This window comes from Grus americana, chromosome 16 (genome assembly GCF_028858705.1).
Source record: "Grus americana isolate bGruAme1 chromosome 16, bGruAme1.mat, whole genome shotgun sequence".
NCBI lineage: Eukaryota > Metazoa > Chordata > Aves > Gruiformes > Gruidae > Grus > Grus americana.
The window spans coordinates 15055491-15076147 of NC_072867.1; the positions used below are offsets into that span (position 1 = coordinate 15055491).

Below are 20657 nucleotides of genomic sequence, written 5' to 3' on the forward strand. Positions count from 1 at the left end.
ATCAGCATTTAGCAATGTTTGTTAGAATTTCATTTCCTAAATGTGAAATAGAATCTCTTACCCTGGCCATTAGATGTTGAAACAGATACTCGAATCCACATGTACGTCCACGCTTCTTTCTCCCTGCAAAATTTGATAAAAGTTTTGCTGAATAAGGACTTCAGGATTTAAATATTAGATTGTATTTAGAAGTGCAGAGCCAGCAAATGATTGCTCAAAACAAAAAATTGACCCTGCAGCCCCTCGCTATGGAAATAATCCTTAACACAAAAATTGCAATTAGGTAAAAACTAGAGTCAAACTAACCGTACAGAACACTTGCCCAAAACATCCATTGGCTTGAGAGTTACAGTTGTAAACCTTTGTGCTTGTTTCTGGTATCGTAGATTTGAGCTTTCTGTACTGATCTGATGCTAATATAGAATGTGTTTTCCTCTAAGTGTATAGTTTTCCACCATTTTCCTTCATTAATTTGATTTTTTTTGTCTCACAGTTAATTTGTTACCACGTGTAGGTAGATTTCAAGAGCATGCAGTTCAATGCACAACATTAAAAGTTTTCATAAGCAATATCAGACTGATGTATCTAGTACGGAGCAAGTCAGGTTACTACTGAAGACAGAAACTAAGAGTTGCAACTTTGCGCTGTTCTTGTAGAGCTTGTAGTAAAGTGCAAGCAGGAAATAACAGTAGTGAAATAATAGACAAAATATGGTTCAAATGTGTAAGTAGCTTTTACTCCCTTGGAAGGCTAAAGCCAAAAGTGTCTTGTTACTACAGCAAGAATTGAGAATGATGTCGCAGAGATCAAAAGCTTCTACGTATAAAGTCAATGTGCCGTTGGTTTTTCATGTAATTTCCTAGCTTCAAGATCAAAAATCTTGTAGGAAACAAGGGAGTTAGTTATCCATCATTCCACCAGTATCAACCTTCAAACCATGAAAAAGTAGCTTTAGAGCAATTCTAACATTAAGTTCACCCCAATTAGAAATGGTTGGCTTAGCTTCTGTGTACCAGGCTACACTTAGATGGAGATACACGCAGGCTGTGATTAACAGTAACATCCAGTATGTTCACATCTGATTTGTAGCAATCATTATAAAAAAAAGATGCTGCTACTATAAATCATGCTACTATAAAGGACTAAATATGACCGAGAGCCAGACTATCTTTGATTCCAGTACTAGTGGCTCTCTCTTCTGAACTGCATGACCACATCAGTCAACATATAATATATATAGACATTTTCATAACTCTATGAAAACAGGAATTGCTGGATGCTCCAGGGAAAATCAGGATGCTGACATAACTACTAGCATCCTGGCCACAAGTATAAGACCTACTTTAGAATTAAACTTGTTCCCTTCAATAATATGGGAACACCAGCTGAAATGGTTTCTGTCCTTTTTCAAATTTGTGAAGGGTCCAACATTACTGAAGCTTTCAGAATAGCAAAAATGTTGTTCAGAACTGCATTTGAGGATATCTTGACTTAAAAGATCCACTTTTATATTCAATGGGACATATCCACGCAAGTATGAAGATTTTGAGTATAGGATTCTTTTTTCCTCTGAATCATCTCTTCAATATATACATTTGGCAATTCCTATACAGAACTGATGGTCACGCCTACTTCAGAAAAATAAACTCATTGCCTTTTTTTTTTTAAATCACAGAAGTGCTGCTTCAAAAATCCCAGAAACTTGCACTATTGTTTTCTGTAGTAGTTTCTGGTTTTGCAAACACACAACAGGATTCTCTGCCTCCTTTAACGTGAGTGGCACATTTTGCTCATCTATTTACAGCTATATTGATCCTAAAGAGATTTAATGTCCTGAAGCCTCATACTTAGTCTTATTATTTTTGGCTTTAAATTTATGTCTCTAAAACTGTCAGTCTTTAATAGGTTATGCTAGATGAAAACCTGCCCTTTTTAGCCTTAATTATCACGTATGCAACAGTTCCAAAAAATATTGCAGACATGGTAGTTACTTTCACAGCTTACTGGATTGAAAAGCTGCAAGAAGTCTTTCCGTTTGTAATGACTTACTGTTTCCCTTGGTCAGCTGTAGTACCCAGCAGTAGTACAAAGAGGTTCTGCAAGTCCATGTTCTTTGTTAGCGTGCCACGTAAGACAAACTTTCATCCAATTTTATATTATTGTTCTACTCAACATGGGTAAACCAGCAGAAAACAGTATTTAAACAGACAGTATTTAAAGAATTCTTTCTGCATGCTTGTTTAAACAAGGTACTTAATTTAACAATAACGTTCATCTTGATTATGAGTGTTTCATTTCACAGATAACTGAGAAACCATTGTCTATTAAAAAAGATGGACTATACATAAATAGTAGAATGATTTGCAGATACCAGCAAAAGCTGAATTCTCACCTAAAGAGAAGCAGAGCAGAAGGTTATTTGTTTCTATTGAGTACTAAGTTCTAAAGAAAGGGTAAATAAATCTTTATTCAGTCATTGGATGACAGCTAAATATATGTTGCAAAAAATTGTATGTCAAACTTTAGTTAACTACAAGCAATGAAGATTTAGGAAGTGTCCAATTGTCACACATTAATTACCATGTTATTAAATCCATCCTGTTTGTAAGCTTCTCCAAGGATGGAGACCAATACCTCTGACTCATCCCCTCCCACCCCCCAAAATCTAAGTATGACTCTACAACGTATTCTTAGGAACAGCATCAATCTTCAATGGCATTTACTTACCAGAGGCAATACAGCGTGTTACAAAATGAAGGTACTATGGAGTTCCATGGCAACTACCGATGCATTTGAAATACTTTCACTATATTTGAGCTTCTTCCTCCTCTTCGGGTTCTTTTTTCCCCCAGCTATCCTGCCTTACCGAGTTTGTAGTAAAAATAATTCTGAGCAGCTAACACATCTTTCAGATATCTTCTAGAATCTCAGCTATTTCTCTTTTCATGACATTTTAAACACTGTGAATTAGGTTATAAAAATATGTTAGAAATTCAAATCTTTTCAAGAGACAACTACCTACCTGGCTGATACCTGTAATATTTTGCACAGATTAGGTATTTTTAAATGCGCATAAGCATTTTTAAAGACTTTTTCTGTTCCAAATGCTGTAAACAAAGATGAGTACTATGCCAACAGGAATCTGTGGGAAAATATGAGTGATGCCTCCTCACACTATACCCACCTCATTACAAATTTTATTACTCATTCATTTTAGTAAGCTCTAATCTAGGTTATTATGCCACGCCCATTACCATGGGAATGTGACTTAAAAGTACCAGAAATACTTTGCTATTCAGCTTTTTCCCAGACCTTGTAGTGTGATCTGATTGCAGTTTTAATGTACAAAACCAATTTTGAGTAGTTACACCAGATTCAAGAAATTCAGTCATTACAAGCATCTTCAGTGCAGCAACAATATACAGCACTTGATAGGAAAAGTGCAGTATAGATAAATAGCTAAGAGATCAAGATGAATTCATTCCCAACCATGAGAGAAACAGCAGGGATAACTCTCCATCTGTAATTAACTGTATGTCTTACAGCAGAGGTAATTTCAAATAACTTACTAAAAGTTAAAAGCAAAAATTACACAGTTCCTGCCACAGGCTGTCTGCTTTTCTGAGCTCAAAACATACACGTTAGAAACATCTTACTCTAAGAAAAAAAGAAGTATTACAGGAACTTTTATAAGTTTTCTTTGCAATTTGAAAGCCAAAAGAATATCAAATGAAAGTATTCTATTCCCAGCTACATTTTGCTTCACCAGGTAAGGAAATTTTAGGCTAACAGGGGATACATTATTTTGTTTTAATATACAGGTTATACAGATCATTGGTGAAAAAGGGTTTGGATTTTGGCAGCCTCAGACTTGAAACTAAACATCTACAGATGTTTAAGATGGATAGAATAAGAAAAAAAGGAGGAAGAGTTCTCAATATACGGTATAGGTGGTCCAAGTCTAATAGTTCATGCTCTAATACCTAACAGGATTCAGGGATAGCCTCTAAATACAATATCCAGACAGCCCAAATGCCAGGCAAGGCATTGACTAGCCCGCAGCAGCTCCCAGCTCAGCATTTTCTAAGTCCCCTGCCAGCAGTCTGCTGAAGTGCCTACTTTTGCCTATCAATAACCAACTCATCGTACAAATTTTGACTATATAGGAAAACATTCATGCCACCTATTTATTATACTGGTATCATCAGAAAAGAATAAACACTGCTATCAATATATATAATATATAATACATATATAAAATATATACTTGCCTTATCCCAAATAACATATTCAAGACAGACAGGGATAACCCCAAGACTAAAAGAAGCAAGTCTAAACATCTGCTGATGTTTTGTAAAAGAAACAGAAAGGCAATATAAAAAATATTCTGAGCACACAGACAACTCAGTATTTACAAAAGCCTAGAGTCTTTTGTTATGTTAAACCCCACGATTGTTAAATGGGAACTATCTCAGTTGTAGGAATTTAATTCAAGCATGTATGCAAGTGGGACAGCATGGACCGCATGTTTCCAATTCATGGGAAGGACAAATAGATTTGCTGACTGGAACAACTAGACAGTCCAGTCACTTTGGACAAGCATTCCAGGAGATACAGAATGTGGACCCAAACACAGTCCGTTCCTGCCCCAAGCCCCCCCAAACAATATTTGCTTTAGATACCAGAAGACATCATCTTCCAAAAATGAAAGAGATCCCTATCTCTAAGTAGTTTGCATGCAGCAAATACAAAAGTGGCCAAAGTGATAAAAAATGCTGAACAATTTAAACTTCGAAGCCTTATAAAATCAAGGATTTAAAGTATTTACACTAGAATTTACCATTACATTAAAAGCTGTGTTGCTGAAATTACTTTACCCTTATTCTAATACCCAAGTACAAATCTTGAAAGCAATAAAGTTAACAGCTACTTTAATGATAAGTCTGAGAATTTGTACAAACATTGAAGACTTACTTATCTATTCTGATCAATTAGGTGGAAGGGTGATTTATTATGAATTTATTGTGAACATACAGAGCGCTACAGGGTACTAAGCGTATAAAGATCTTCATCTTGTGGCATCTGTAAGCAAGGCGGAAGTTTGCAAGTACTCCTGTAAAGTTTAGGCTGCATGTCCTACTAAAGAAGCATTATTTCATAAGAGCTATTAAAAAAAAGATCTTATAAGGTGTGGCGAGAGAACTGCATGTTTAAAATATGAGCACCTCAACACACCCAGAAGGTGTGTACGCTTGAAATCATTACCTCATGCCTTGCACTGCATTATCATCTACATGTGGATGATGCAGCACACGGCACATAATGGCCTGTGCAAACTGTCATTAGTAGCTTTTAACTCCACGGGAGGAGGAGGAATGGAGAAAGTACAAGATTTCTAAAAGCTTCCCAACAGACTTTTCCTTTGTTAAGTGCGCAGAAGCTGGAAGCAACATATTATTTAGTTATCCATTCCTATTACAGAAAGTAATATTATTTCTCCTATAAAATGTGAAAAGAAAAAAACAAACCCTTTCATTTTAGCAGATACGATGAACATTTACCTTGACCACTGCTTTCCAAATGCAAACAGATAAACTGAACTGGTATATGCTGCAAAAAGTTGTTTCGGCCTCTCAAAAGACAAGCAGCAGTTCATATATAAAGACACTTCACTTTGGTTTTCCTTTCCTGTAACGTTTAGAGAAAAAAAATAAAATAAAAGCTTTAACTACAAAAAGCCTGGGGTTCTCTTAAGCATTCAAATGCAGTGTGTACTAATATGGAAAGTATGTACTATGTGCAAAGCCAAGAATTTTGAAGAATAAGTTCAGTCTCTGAAGTTATTAAAACCACCTTTGAACATCCCCCCTTCACAAGGCTCCTCTTACATGCATTGTAAACCAAAGCATATTCAAGTATCTCACTTGGCTAGGAAGACTTTTTTCCTGCATTTACATCAGGACAAACAAATGCTTTACCGGCTTGAATGAATACTGTTCAGTCAATCTAGTACTCCCTCTGTTGGCAATGCAAATAACGTACAGTCATTTCACCTACAGGTCCCTCTGAAGACAATTAAGAAAAGGGAAAAAAGTGTTAGAACAATTAATTAGCAGAATTATAACATTTTTAAGCTTTTGGAAGCAGGCAATTCTTGAGATTCTGAAAACTGAATGGTATGGCAAGGTTCTAAGGTAGCTAAAATAATTTTAACAGCTTCTTGATGATGAAAACCTGAACCAAATAGTTGTGACCCTTCCTAAAATATTTAATTTTATTCACCCTCATTTTAATCAGCTTGTTTTTCTAATTGTCTTCAGCAGCTAATTTTCAAAAATCAGTAGTTTGATGGTTTAGGACTCCAATTAAAAACAAAATCTTTATATAAAAGCTTATTTATTAAACCTCTGTACACAACAATGAACATGTATGTACAGCAAGTTTACATGAAGGATGATGTTACAAAAAATACAGTGGTAATTAAAACTGACCCACATAAATAATTTATAAAAATATTTGAAATGGGGAAAATAATGCTGGTAATCCCTGATTATTTTCATCCAATTGTCAGGATTTTGATGTGGGAAATCTTAATGTTAGAACTTTTTAAAAAACATTCTGAATATATTAAACGTATCTACAGGATAATTAGCAAAATGTATAAAGTACAGATTATTGTACAAAGGACAGATATTTAAAAAATCACCAATCCACCTGAAACTCAAGAACAATATAAATCTTAGCCAAAGTAACGAACAGCAAACCACAAACTCCTATTTTTAGAGTTTCATGTATTGGCAAGTAAATTACTCTTAACAAATCAGCAGTCCTGTTATTCCTTAGTGGCAGGATGCAACTTGGGAAAATTCTGTATTTTCTGGCTGCACTGGTGGTCCTGCTCAATATGGAAACCCTGCACTGACATCAGTCCCAAGGAAGAACGGGGCAGAGCTGCATTTGTCAAGATTTTCTCTTTCCCACAAAAGGATGAGGAAGGCTATCTGAGTTTGTAAAACTGAAGGAGGAGAGAGGACACAGGGATTTGGACATAATGAAACAAAGAAAGACCAGTTAAGATGAAGTCTTTTTCCTTTGCTGGTTTCTTGGGGAATTTTTTAACACACTTCTTATTCGCAGATAAACACCTGTTGATTCTGCCATATTTTCAAATTCAAATGGTGTTATGCCCGCAGCAAACTTGCTCATATCAGGAACAAGACTGGAGTTTTTTGCAGGCAGTTTAATGCTTGTGACCACTTTATTACCATCTGTATTTTCTCCATCATTATCCTCATGGCTGGAAGCGGGTACGGTATTATCCAGCAAGCCTTCAGAATCTGTATTATTTTCCTTTAAGTTAAGTAAACTGTCTCCTGGATTAGGACTAGTTATAGAACATTCATTTTCTGGTATCTGTTCACTGATGTCGGGAAATCTAGTTTCGACTGTAATCAGCTTATCGGATGATCTTTCTTCTGCAACAATATCTACTTCATTCCTAGATGGCGACGATGTAACAGAATTTCCAGTTAAAGGTGTATCAACGGGAATATCAGAGTCACTGTTTGTGCTTTCTGCCTGCTCTAGTGCTGCCCAGATTAATCGCTGCTGTTCTTCTAGCTCTTCCAAGGTCAGAGTATCCTCATCCATAATTGAGTCCACTATTTTTGGCTGAGGAATATCACTGGAAGGATTCAATGGTGGAGTAGTCCTAGGAAGAGGAGGGCGGGTGGGTGTTGAAGGTTGAGTTGGTGTAAGATTTAGTGGGGGTGTTCCTCGTGGTAAAGGAGGAGTAGTTGACATTGATGGACGTCCAGGTGGCAGTGGAGGTTGGAACTGAAAACTGTTACGAGTTTGAGATCTTTGTGACACTTCCAGATCTAGAAACAGATTGAAAGGCATCTATTAGAATCTGAAATCTGACTAGGACAAGATTCAAAGTGCCAGTGCTCTGTCTGATAGTAACTAGTAGACTTCTATCTTCTCATCCTTGGTTTTCATCTGAGATAGAACAAATGTTTTGAAGGTGTTAATAACCACTGAAACGATATTTTTGGGGATTTTAGCTCTGCTAGCTATTCAAGAAAAAAAAAAAAAGATACAATACTCTCCAATGTATTGAGAACAAGCTTATTCCACACTGAAGGATTTCCTCAGTTTCTCCAGCTATTCAAACATTTAAACAATACTCTAAGTCCTCCTGTGAGTTTGACTAATTTTAAGAGGTTGTGAGCTTGTAACTTCCTGCATCATTTCATTCAAATATTTAAGGATTTGCAGGTCTTCATAACAGAAGTTTCTTTAGGATACACCCAAAGTAAAGAGATCAGAATCTGCAACCTAACATTCCAATTGCTCTGGGCACACGTGAAACCTCCTGCTTGGTACTAGAAGATATGACAATCACAGCAAGAGAGAATGCTTACTGTCGAGAGGCCCAAATGCAACTATAGTAGGACACTGCTAGCATATGTTAGCAGTTACATTAATTACCAACCACAACGAATGCTAATACATTGGTTTCTCTTTATGAATACTGACATTTCGATTCAGAGCAATTTATTTTGAAAATAAAAGTTGTAACTAGGAAATAAAATTGCAGAATAACTATACCAGAGTCTAGGTCCATGTCAGCTGCTGGTATCTCCAAATTGTCTTCTTTTGGTCGTTTTGAATGATGAGAGCTTGACTGAGATGCAGCCCTTTTGTTGCTAGACTTTGGACTTGGCTGAAGAGAAATTATCCAGGAAAAAAAAAGAAATTAGTGTTAAACTGTACAAGGTAACATTTCCAGCTATAAGAAAACATTTAAGCAGTTTCATAACTATACAGTCATTTGGTGCCCCAGTGTGTAAACTAGACATTGAAGTTTGAGAGATTTAATGCAACTGAAAGAATTGTAGTCTTGTTCAGGTTTAAGTGGCAAAAGACCATATGCATTCCTAACACAGGATTATGACCAAGTTTTGACCTTGACACCTAAACCTTATGAGACCATCACAAGTATTGCACATCCCTTCTTGGCAGGCTTAGAATTTACCATTCAATTCCATGTAGCATTACAGTTTGGGATTGAGAGCAGAGCAGACATCTTCCATCCTTAACTAGAAATATTCTGCAGTAGATAACACTAGGCTAGAGTCACATTAGAGAAGACCTGAGAATGATACAGGACCGGACTATCATGTGTTTTCTCAAGTCACTATAATAAGATTACTGTAAATCATGACCATGGCAAGTAAACTTGTCACTTTTTTGGGAAGTCTGGAATTAGGACTGTTTCTAGGCTGTAAAAGTTTATAGTAACCTTTTTCACAACTGTTTATAAAATACTGCACAACTGGGATCTGCTTATATTAATTAAAATAATGGAATTTGTTCTCAACATGAAGCCCCTTATTATTAGAACAGATAAGCCAAGCACCGGCATTTCACATAAGAAAGTCTATCCCCTTGTGCAAAAAAGAAGATATAAACAAGAGATCATCATTGGCTACGCTAACTACAAGACAACTTTTTTTTTGCAAGTAACAATGAGATATGTTCACCGTGTGAAAATTAGAAAGGTAGTTAGCAAAAACATCTTTCTGTTGAGATGGCTGCATGGGGATGGAACCAAACATCTGCCATTCCTACAAAAAAAAAAAAGAGAGAAATAATGTTGTATACGGTTGGCTAAAAACTTGACAGTAAAACTTAAGAGAAACACTGTGAGATTAAAAAGCCAAGATGAATTCAAGTTCTCATCAAAAGCCTCATTTATCAGAATAAATGGAAGGAACAGGTTTTTGTGTTTAAAAAAATCAAACTATTCTTCTAGGCTCCTGTTGGTCTCATAATGGAAATAATCACCACAGAAGCAGTGCCAGACCCCACCCACAACAGCTGTGACAGATCACATGTCAATGACCTCAACAGCCCACAGCCCCAAACCAGGTGCTTAAAATTAAGAGCCAGTTGAAAGAAAATTGTCAGATGTGGAATACAAAACGTTAAACTTGGCTAAAAGCAATTGATGTTACTCAGCATGTTGTTTAGAAGGCAAAGCACAACTGCTTACATCTGGGATCCCAACTGGAGTGGATATATTAAAACCTGGATAGTTTATCAACTTGGAGACATCATAAGTGATGCGTTCTGGTTGACGAGATCCTTCATTTTCTGTTCCACCATCATCTATAATGAAACATAATTATTATTGATGCTAATTAAGAACATTACTGAAAAAAATCCACAGGATTTAAGAACAGGTGTTTGGGTTTTGGAATGTAAGTGTTGAGAGAAGGCTCTGTAATCCACAAAGGCAGTAACAGTGACCAAACCTATCAGATACATGCATGAAACTTCCCCAGAAACCTAACTGGGCATTCATAACACCACTGCTCTTCATGTACCATTACTAGCCTCAGAATTTGGCATCAGGACTGTTCTCAGAGGTGCAGCACAAACGCTGGTCATTAGTAAAAAGCTGGTAAATTACTTGGTAAGTTGGGTTTTAAAAAGATGTATTCTTTGCTTGCTGGTGGTCATCTTATTTAAGAGCAAGTTACTGAACTTTAGGAAAGTATTATGGTTTCTTTCATAAAATGTAAGAAAAGACCAGCTTATTAAAAAAAGGAAGAGAAAATATGACAATAGGCTCTTTGCAAGTCTTGCAGAGTTTCACAGGAACTCCATGTTCTAATATCAACCCTTGATTAGAGTGAAATCACACTGACAAAGAGTCTTCATCCACACAATCTAATCATTGTAGGAGGTGGTTCATTGTCACAGCACAGTTAAATGAAAGGGGAGTATTTTTACATGACTTTAGAAAACTTGATTTACAACTTTCTCACTCTTCCATGAGGAAGATCAAGGTTTACAAACTAGGTACTTTATTGTCTCCTGAATAGGGTGTAGCCAGTAAATCGCCTGCACATGAAAAATGCATTCCCACAGCATGTTCCTTACCTTTCCCATCATAAAGCGCAAGTCCCGAGTGCTCCATTTCAGCCTCTTTGAGCCAACCTGGAGGATAACCCAGCTGACGCATGCGATATATAAATGGAGGAAGACTCTTATCTGTAACGCCAAGTGCATCTTGAAGTTCCCCACTAAGTTAAGAAACAGAAAACAAAAAGTCCTCCAGTAAAATCCATAACTGAGTTTTGACAAAAGGAAATTCTGAACATCTTGTTGAATTTTAAACTATCAAGTTAAAATAAGTTTTAGCTCAAACTATGTTGCCCGTTGATCCCAGATATAACGATTTTAGGTCAGAACCAGCTCTGATGTTAAAGATAACTTTTAACACTTTCATTTCGTGTATGCTTAAGTATTTTATGAGAAATAATTCTATGCTGAGAACAAGTTACTTGACTTGTTACTTCTGATTCATGGCCTTAACTGTAGCTATCACGACAGAAAGGGTGGAACTTAATGCAACACTAAAGCTACTGATGATTTCTTTGGAGACTGCTACAGCCATATTATGATTTTTTAAAACATTCGGAATGGAGAGAAGAAGAGGGAAGGGACACTCAAAGCTCAAAGTTTTCAGAATCTTGCATGTATTTTTAGTTTATTAGGAACATAATATATTTGCAATTTGAGTAGCCAAAGACTAAAAGCTGTCTCCCTACATTACGGAAAGTACTATGGGAAAAGGTAGGACTATTAAGCTAGCAATGAGTCTTCATTTGAAAAAATCTGTGCAATTTATTAAACAAAATTTTATTTAGCAAATTTGAACATAATACACCCATAGTTAAGAGCAGCAGATGGACTTATAGAACTCTGGAAAGTAACATCTGGCACTCCAAAGGTAGAAAAGGTATTCCAGAAAAGCAGTGTAACAGCTAATGGAAGGAAAAAGAGATACCTAATTACTCCTGGTTTAAATTTTCCAAACCTCTCTTCTACTTCTTCTGCATGATAACGCTGCTGAAAATTCTGATTGCTCGCTTCACCACAAGCTTCCATAAACTCCTTTCTCTTCTCACTTATACGAGCTGCATTTCGTGGCTTAAAGATAATACAATTGGGAAGTTTAGATTTGGACAATCTACAATGTATGCACGTGTTCACCCGACATAAAACTGGTACTCCTTGCCCTCAGCATGCTTAATCGTTTACCACATGGCTATGTGATACAACTACAGTTGTAATGAAAACTACAAAGCAAAAAGCCACGAGTATTTGCATTGGATCTAGAGGAGCTCTAGAACAGGAGGAAAGACTGTTCAAACAGAAAAATGTCCCTCCATAAATTAAAGGACACATTCAAACCATTATACTACAAAATTTATTTATGTTCTGATTTAGTATGTTAAAATTTAAAGTATGAACAGTATAATCTAATTAACAGAGATGAATAACCATTTGTACATCCTGACTCAATGCATCTAATTCTTTTTTTTTTTAAATAGTGCAGTTACACTGAAACATTTCTTGGAGAGCAGCAGTCTTTTGAATACTGATGTAGACTTTACCTTTGGACAGTCTTTCATTTGATGGTCTTCAGAACCACAATTGAAACAATGCGGTTTTGGCCTGCTTAAAAAAATGCACAAGAAATTAAGACTGAAAAATCATTCTGCAATGTTAAATGCACTTGATTATTTTAAATCTTGCTAGATATTTAGGTTTAGACTAAGAAAAAAAAAAGTAAGCATTGCTTGCTGATTTCATATGCTGTCTTCTGCTTCTCTTAAATTGACTGTTTAATGTCAATCTTTAAAATAGAGTAACAGAATATTATTTATTTCACAGTCCTAAGGAGAACACAAGAAATGAGAAAAACACAGGCACAGCATTGGGGAAAACAAACAAACAAAAACATGACAGCCCGTGGACAGGAAAGAAAGAAAAAGAATGAAAATTACAGTGGAAAAGTAGTACCTCCAGGCAGAAATGGAGCTTTCATATCCCATATAATAGAGATCTATTGCTTTAACAGGGAATTGAATAGCCATTGTATAATTCAGGCTGGATCTCAGGAAATCTCTAATCCAGTCCCTTAATCAAGGCCGGGTCAGCTATGAGATCAGACCAGATTGCGCAGGGTTTTCTCCAGTTGGGTGTTGAAAATCTCTCAGGATGGAGACTGCATAACCTCCCTAAGCAACCTGATCCAATAGCTTATTGTCCTAAACATGGAAAAGCTTCTCCTTATATCATGGTGCAGACAGAAGAGCATTCACTGAGGGATTTCTGCTTCTGATTAAGTACATAAACATTTGCTTAGATAGTGCTAATAAATGAAAACAAAACCTACGTACTAAAGCTTATACTATGTCCAGAGGAACGAAAGTGAAGATGTTAAAATACTTTTAACTCTAGAGTACAGATAAGGAATCCTTCCATTTAATATGCCTGTAGTACATTAATATCTCTATTTCTCTTATGCTTCATCATCATCATCATTCATCATCAGAGGTCTGATCCTTTTTACAATACTGAGAATCAGTTACCAGTAGAAACAAATAGGAGAGCATGTCTGCTTCTTGGAAAATCCTCGTCCACAGTTTGAACAAGTTATGCATATTGTAAAATTGTGCACTGAAAACCTGGTATAGAACTGCATCTGGCTTCAGGTTTAATTTTCCTTGTAAATTCACACCGTGGCAGCAAACATTTTCAACATTACGGGGAGGGGAAATCCCAATCTCTTACAAGATTTTAGAGAAAGATTTCTTTTCTGAACATTTATCTTTACCGAATTAGGATGGGAACCAGAAGTGGAGACAAAAGGGTGACACAAGGATGAGTGTCCAGGGTAACCCCCACATACTCCAACCTCTTGAAGCCCCTAATCAGATAAAGTGAAGTGCATCTTCTGCTTCATCCTTACACAGTATTCAAACAGAAACCTTCTGTGCTGATCCAAGTATTTTATCACCATCCCGTATCATGAGCACAACCCTTCACTCTGCTTTCCATTCAGATGGCAGTATTTCTGATCAAACCAAAGTTTAACTTAGCATGCTCCTATATCTTTGAAATTCCCACTAAAAGCTTGCCCGCACAAGCTGTCAGTTGGAAACTCAATTTGCTTTACTTCTTACCTCCCATAAAAGCTATTCAATCAACTCTAAGATCAGTCTGTCTTAAAAGCCTGTAAGTCAGACAGGAGTTGTTCTACAAAACAGTAAGAGTGATGATAGTACACCAGTACGAGGATAACAAAGCAATCACCAAAAAGGCAAGCAACAGAAGCACTAAGCATAAACTTCAGAAACTTTTTACACATTGATTTTAGGCCCTTCCTAAAGAAAGTCAATAAACAAGAGAGACCCACTGACTGCAAAGCTCAGCACTGGTTTACTTAAACTCATTGCTCAAGTATGTTCAAGGCTGTAGTATACTGGGGAATAATCACAGTGTACATCTGAACTTTTTGTCTCAAAACTTTATATTTAAGAATAATACAAACCTTTTTGGTTTTACTTGTATTTCTTGTCCATCTAGGGAGAGAATCTGGCTGAAAACTTGATGATATCTTTAGATTTCAATAAGGAACTGCTACTGGATGAAGCAAAATTTCAATCTTCTTTAAAGTATCAGTGAAAACCTAATAGCGCTTTGAACAGAATACTGACTCTTCCGGATTAAGTTACAGATGGGTCCTTGATATGAAGTCTATAGTATAAACTATAAACTATTTGGTAAGGTAGGCTTATGTTGTTTCCTCCTACCCAATTTCTATCCAATAATCAATTTTGCTGTTTATCAGCACTAAAACTACAACCCTCTTGTTTATAGGCAGAAGTTTCAAGTTAATAATTCTGATATGTTTCACAGCAATCTTCTTAATAATATATTTTTGGTAGAGTTTCAAAAATATAATTCACTTCTGAAGAAGGTGGAGACAGGTCATATCATACTACTTGTGTTTGCTTTTGGACTGCTATGTGTCGGCTGCTCCGCCCATTTGTCTAAAACGTACAAGAAGACAAGAGGGCCGCAAGCAAACCCGCGTGGTAAAGACTAAGAGGTTCAGTAGAGATCAGAAGCACAGCAGTTTCCAGAATCTAACAGTTGCTTTTTAAAAGAAAAGCAGATGCCAGATACTAGTCAAACTGACATGTTAATTGAGTGCAGTACTTCAGTCATTTAGAAGCATGGTACCCAATACATCGTTTCACTCAGAAGTGCTACTTTAGGCTTAATGTCATCTACGGGAGCCCTAAAGAAAGATGCAGGAAGTGCATTTAAAGAACAGTATCAAAGCTAAGTTGGCAGACACGAGTTTAGCTGCACTTGGCTTTGCATTTCAGGAGAAATTCCCCTGCATCTAGAGGCTGGGAGATAGTACAAATATCATCTGGAGAACAGGATTGACTTAATGCACTATAACAGAAACAGCTTTCCGAATGTAAAATTACAGCACAGTGCATACACAGTCAAAGGCAGGCACAAGAAAACCCTGATTAGCCGGCTTATAAAATAGCAATTTTTGTTTGGATACAAGTAATTTTTTGAACACTAAGAAATGACCTTTACAACAAGCTTGGTAGCTAGATATTGCAGAAATGTCTTTCTGGGGCAGAAGCAATACTGGAAAACTGGGGAGATGAGGTTACTTGAGAAAAGTGGAGGAATTTCTTGTCCAATTTCTTTTTGTCATGGAGGACTACAATATTAAAAAACACTTTTTCCAACATTTCCCTCAATCCCACCTTTCAAATACTGACATTAACAAACAGCAAAGAACCAACTTTTAAAATGGATGCAAGTTCAGAGTATTCTATAACTAAATTTTATTAAAAGACTTTCCCGCTGGCTCCCACATTTGGAAAAAATCACCTTAGAACATATTTGAATTTGCCAAGCCCTTTTCTTCTCCCAGATAGCAGATTTTATAGAGGGAGAACACTTATTTGTATCTGGAATGAGCTGTCATTCCAAACCTGATTACAGACTGGCCCAGGAAATTCCTAAAGTCACAAGATGTATTTATAGGGATAAGCCATTCACTCTTCCCAAGCATAAGCCTTCTAAAAATCAGCAAGCCAATCATATCAAATACTTACAAGTTTTGAGTAAAAAAGCCATTAATTACTCATTATAACTTTTTATCTGTAACGACTGATACGGTTTCAATAGAAACGTACAATCTACTGAGCAGAATTTGAGTTCAATTTACCGACTGGCATTCTTTGGATTTGACAAACGGAAAAAAACCCTTGTTTTAGTAAACAGGATACTTAGGTATTTCCCATCCTTCTGTCAGCTGTGGATTCTCATTTAATATAGGCTGTCCCAGTTTATCGAGACAAAAATTGGTAAAATACAGAACACTTCCTACAACCTGTAGAAAAAAAGTCAGAAAATTGTCAGAAATGTGTCAGTATTTAGGTCAGATTTTGGTAGCATTTCTATAAATTTACACTGCTTGAAATACTTCCAGGTTTTTTTCCCCCGCTCTGTAAGAATTTACAAGTAATACACACCCACACCTGTACAAATAAGTATTTTTTCCATTGATGTAGCCAAAACATGCTGAACTTAACTGCTATTACGCTGGTAAATGTAATTTAACAAGATCTTATTTTAACGGCAGTGTATATTGAATACGTAGAATGAAGAGTCAGACCTACCATTGAAGAGTATATAGTCAAAAACTTACACTAAAAGCTTCTTTAATTTTTTTAGCAGAATTCGAGCTTGCTGTTTTACCATCCTCTTCCAAAACAATACTGGAGGGCTGACATGAAAAGTAAAAATGCAAACAACTAATTTAAAATAACAGTAAAAAGAAGAGCTCCTAAATTACTAAAGTACGGAAAAGGTACAGAACATAGAATACAGTTTCTATTTCTATTCCTTCATGAAACATTAGTTAAACAATAGGATGGAGGTGGCTACATCAGTCATGATGTTTTCCACAGTCCAAAGTATGACACAGCTCATTTCTAGTATTTTCTTTGATGAGAAACATGCTGCATAAGAACATCTTTATTCTGATCTGAAAAGCCAAGAGAAATATGGAGAGAAATGTGCCATTTCACCCTTTTATTCAAAGTGAATGCTAAAAAGTGTATGTTAATTAAAACTCAAAATTCTAAACTAAAAATTTCCAGATTCTGTTGTTCATCATGCTCTTACATATACTCAAAGTTGGGCCGTATACTGTCAAAAGAGGATACATTAAGTTTGTACCTTATGGTCTTTTCTTGATTATTTAAAACAACTTATTACTTTGCTTTTGCACAAATTTCACTAGGAACATTTTTAAAGCAGCATTTTCACATACAGAAAGGGTATTTTCGTTGTCCTGGTCCTTTATTTTTGGAACAAATGATTATACAATGATTGTTTGATAGTTACTTGATTTGCAATTAAACAGGAAAAAAACATCTAGAATTCAGCTATTTAGCAGTGTAGTATTTTGATATTCCCACTATAAAGACGCAAGAGAAGGAGCACCTAATAACCTGAGTTTTAAAGTACCTGTGGCTTAACATTGAAGTGCGTTTTTTCTTGTTCACTTCTCTTCTGCTCTTCATATTTCTGAACTAAACTAGAAATAAAATCTTCAATTTCTTGATGATACTGCCTGTAATGGAATTAAGAAGTATACAGAGATGAAGACATGAACAAGATTGAAACATATGCCAGATGTCTTTTTTTTTTTAAGCATTTACCATTTACTACTCAAGAACTCAGAAAAGGGGCAGTCAACTTCTCTCCTGCCTTCCTCCCAACCACTACCAACAACATGAACGCAATCTATTATTAGAGAGCGCCTTTATATTAGTGTGGCAAAAAATCAGCTCAAAGGCAGGGAAAACTTAGTTTACTACATTTACCCACAACACTCACAAAACACATAGTTACTCAGATTCACTCCAAGTTCCTGGAGGTCACACTTCATGATAAAAACAGATATTGCTAATGAAAGCAACAGACCTCCTCTCATACTGCTCGTTATCCTTTCTCCCCTTCAGGCTTAACAAGTTTACGTTATTGAATAAAACACTTATCCACCCTTTGGGCGAACACTAACACAGCCAAACAAACAGTCTCGTTTCCTGTCAGGATTGTTTTTTCTTGGGAAGTACTTACTTAGAAATGACATTGTTCATAAATAAAATCTGTAACAGAGGTCCATCAACTTTGGAGTTGTCCACTACAATTCCACTAGAAGAACAGAAAAGAGACAATGGTTACTGTATTAGCTGTACTGTAAATATTCCATATCTGTTTTAACACAGCAAAGAGTCTTCTTTTAAGAAGTTCCTATTCACTTAAACAGAAGTCATCCCCCTCCAAGCAAAGCAGGTTGCCTTGTGCGAGGTGGAAAGAAACCAAAGCAGAACATCACGCTACAGAAATTTTCTTCTAACTGCGGTAAACTGTTATAAGATCTCATAAATAAGATCTCTTATTTATTTATTGAGTAAATAAGACTTTAATGTACTTGTTCTCACTGCTGAACTTTACAAAAAAATGTTTTCCTAAAGGCCACGTAAGTTTCATAAAGAGACAGATACACACAAATAAATAAAGTTACAGTAATACAAACTAAGTTCTTGGTACTCAAGTCTAAAAGACTTTTCAAGAATGATAACGGCATTTTAGAAACCCAACATCTGAGCAGGGACGGGGACATAGAAACAAGGTTTCTAAAAGACGTGGCACACCTTGTTAGCTCAGGCAGCTATTATCTCAGACAAACTCTATTTCAAATATATATACGTCATATGAAGTGTTTTAAGTCAGCATTAACATACCTAGGACGAGTCAGAATATTCAGCTTCCTTCTGAGTTCTTGATGTTAATTTATTGTTAAGGAACATTAACATCTTCAGAAGACACAGATATACATCTTAATTAATTAAAGGATGAAAACAAACAAGAATTCCACAGAATAACAAATGGAGTTTCAGACCTTCCTTTTCACTGCACAGAGGATTATTTACAAATCCATCTGTTGCTGAAGAAACCCAATAAAACGCAAAGAAAACCTCCCACCAGATGAAAAAGAGGACTAGTTGCGACAATTCAAACAGTATAATCCATTATATGCGCTATGGTTGAATTGTCAGATTTACAGCACTTTATTTTTAGTATACCTACAATCATCACAAAAAGTCAACCACAAGACACGCATACTTGTAAATAGAAAATAAACTATAAAAACCATTTTGGATTCCACTCTGCTACCATATCTAACACAAAAACCCTTTAGGAAACCACTCACAATTTAACAGTTTAAAATTACTTCTAGCTATGTTAAAAAAGGGTTTTCAAAGTGTATGTACAGCTATTTGTTTTCCCTAGAAAGACGGAAAGAAGGAGTCCAGCGTCAAGTGTTCTAAAAGTCAGCACAGCACTCAGGAACTCAACTACCTCCTTTGCCAAGTGGCGATGCTGGCACGGACCTGGGCATTTTGAGGATAAAAGTTTTCAGAGAAAACTCTCTCTTAAAGTGACGGAAGCAGAAGCCGGGAAAAACCAGCCACCGCACCGAGATGCGGCCCCGCAGCGGCCCAAGGAGGGGAGCCGCCGGGGGGGAGACTGCCCCCTCCCCACCGAGCTCAATTCTCATCGCCCTTCAGGAGGCGCCAGGGCCCCGGCTGCCAGGCAGAGCCCGTCACGGCCTTCCCCCGCAACGGCGAGGGCCGCGGCAGGCAGGAAAAGCCGGAGTCCCTCAAGGCCGGCCCGGAAGAGAACCGGCGGCAGGAGCGGCGCACCCGTCCCCCCGCCCCGGAGCAGGCCCTGCCTCTCCCGTCAGGATATTCTCCGCCCGGAGCCGCTGCACCGTCTCCTCGCTGTCCCGCAGCCGCGCGTAGAGCTCCTCCATAGCTTTCTCGGGTCTCTCCTCCTCTTCCTCCTCCTCCTCGCTGAGGCGAGGCGGTGGCGGCGGCACATCCCCTTCCTCGAGCTGCTCGAAGAGCTCGCGGTCCCCGAAATCCACCTCAGCCGCCATCTTAAGCTGCAGCAGGAAGGGAGGGGCTTGGGGCGGGGGAGCCGCCGACGGGGGCAAAGGGCAGACGGAGCCGCCGCTGGCAGCGGGAAGCGCCGGGCGGGCCCTGGCCCCATTGTGGAGCCGGAGGACCACAACTCCCAGCATGCAATGGCCGCAGCCCGCCCTGGCGGCGCCGGGCCTCGGGCACCGTGCCTCCTGGGAGACGGAGTCTGTCCGCCGCGGGCGGGGCCGGTGCGTGCTGGGCCTTCCGCGGCGCACGGCCCGCCGGGAGCTGTGGTTCTGCGGAGGAGAAGCGTCCCCAAAATGGGAGGCGGCAGCTCATCCCAGGAACCAGCTGCTGCATTGCTTTTTTTTTTTGTGTGTGTGTGTTGGTTTTTTTTTTTTTCCCCCCCCCTTCCTCTTCTGAGGGCAGCAGCAATACAAATACAAGAGTCTCTTTAAGTAGGCTGTCTGCAGTGAGGCCCCCTGTGAATTGCATCCTGCCCTGGAAAGTCACACTCCTGGTTGGGCAATTTAACCTGCTCGGATAGAGGCTTTCTTGTAAGACAAACTCATATAACCTACTACAAAAGTTAACACACTTTCCAGTACTTTCAAGTACCAAAGTATTAGCAAGGGGTTCCAACATCCTACCTTTCTCACCGATGGTTTGGTTATCCTTCTGTCTTTACTAAAATTTGTGAGTATCAACTTGACCAAAAGAAAAAAAAAAGTTCAGCATTCATCACCATCTCCTTAT

General features: G+C 37.7%; 1 protein-coding gene across 3 annotated transcripts; it reads right to left on the reverse strand.

Moving 5' to 3' along the window:
- Positions 1-723: 723 nt before the first annotated feature.
- ZCCHC8 (zinc finger CCHC-type containing 8) lies at positions 724-19924 on the reverse strand. 3 transcript variants are annotated; one of them, XM_054844555.1, is made up of 14 exons: positions 19727-19924; positions 18720-18760; positions 18052-18126; positions 17437-17542; positions 16613-16690; positions 16191-16294; positions 14417-14482; positions 12474-12534; positions 11864-12006; positions 10954-11096; positions 10061-10176; positions 9549-9632; positions 8614-8728; positions 724-7880 (listed from the first exon to the last, which is right to left on the reverse strand). In XM_054844555.1, exons 1-14 carry the CDS (start codon positions 19916-19918, stop codon positions 7072-7074), a joined length of 2133 nt encoding a protein of 710 aa, XP_054700530.1. In that variant the 5' UTR covers positions 19919-19924; the 3' UTR covers positions 724-7071. The 3 variants fall into 3 exon arrangements, with proteins under 3 accessions (XP_054700530.1, XP_054700529.1, XP_054700531.1); XM_054844554.1 differs by having other exon boundaries at positions 12474-12537; XM_054844556.1 differs by lacking the exons at positions 14417-14482; positions 16191-16294; positions 19727-19924.
- Positions 19925-20657: the final 733 nt, after the last annotated feature.

Excerpts from the sequence above, each read along its gene's own strand:
- ZCCHC8 (XM_054844554.1), bottom strand. The coding sequence starts at position 19,918 with ATGGCGGCTGAGGTGGATTTCGGGGACCGCGAGCTCTTCGAGCAGCTC. Across the intron at positions 12,538-14,416 it reads ATACAAGTAAAACCAAAAAG|CAGGCCAAAACCGCATTGTT; the intron begins GTTTGTATTATT and ends CATTTTTTTAAG. Across the intron at positions 12,007-12,473 it reads AAATGAAAGACTGTCCAAAG|CCACGAAATGCAGCTCGTAT; the intron begins GTAAAGTCTACA and ends ATTATCTTTAAG.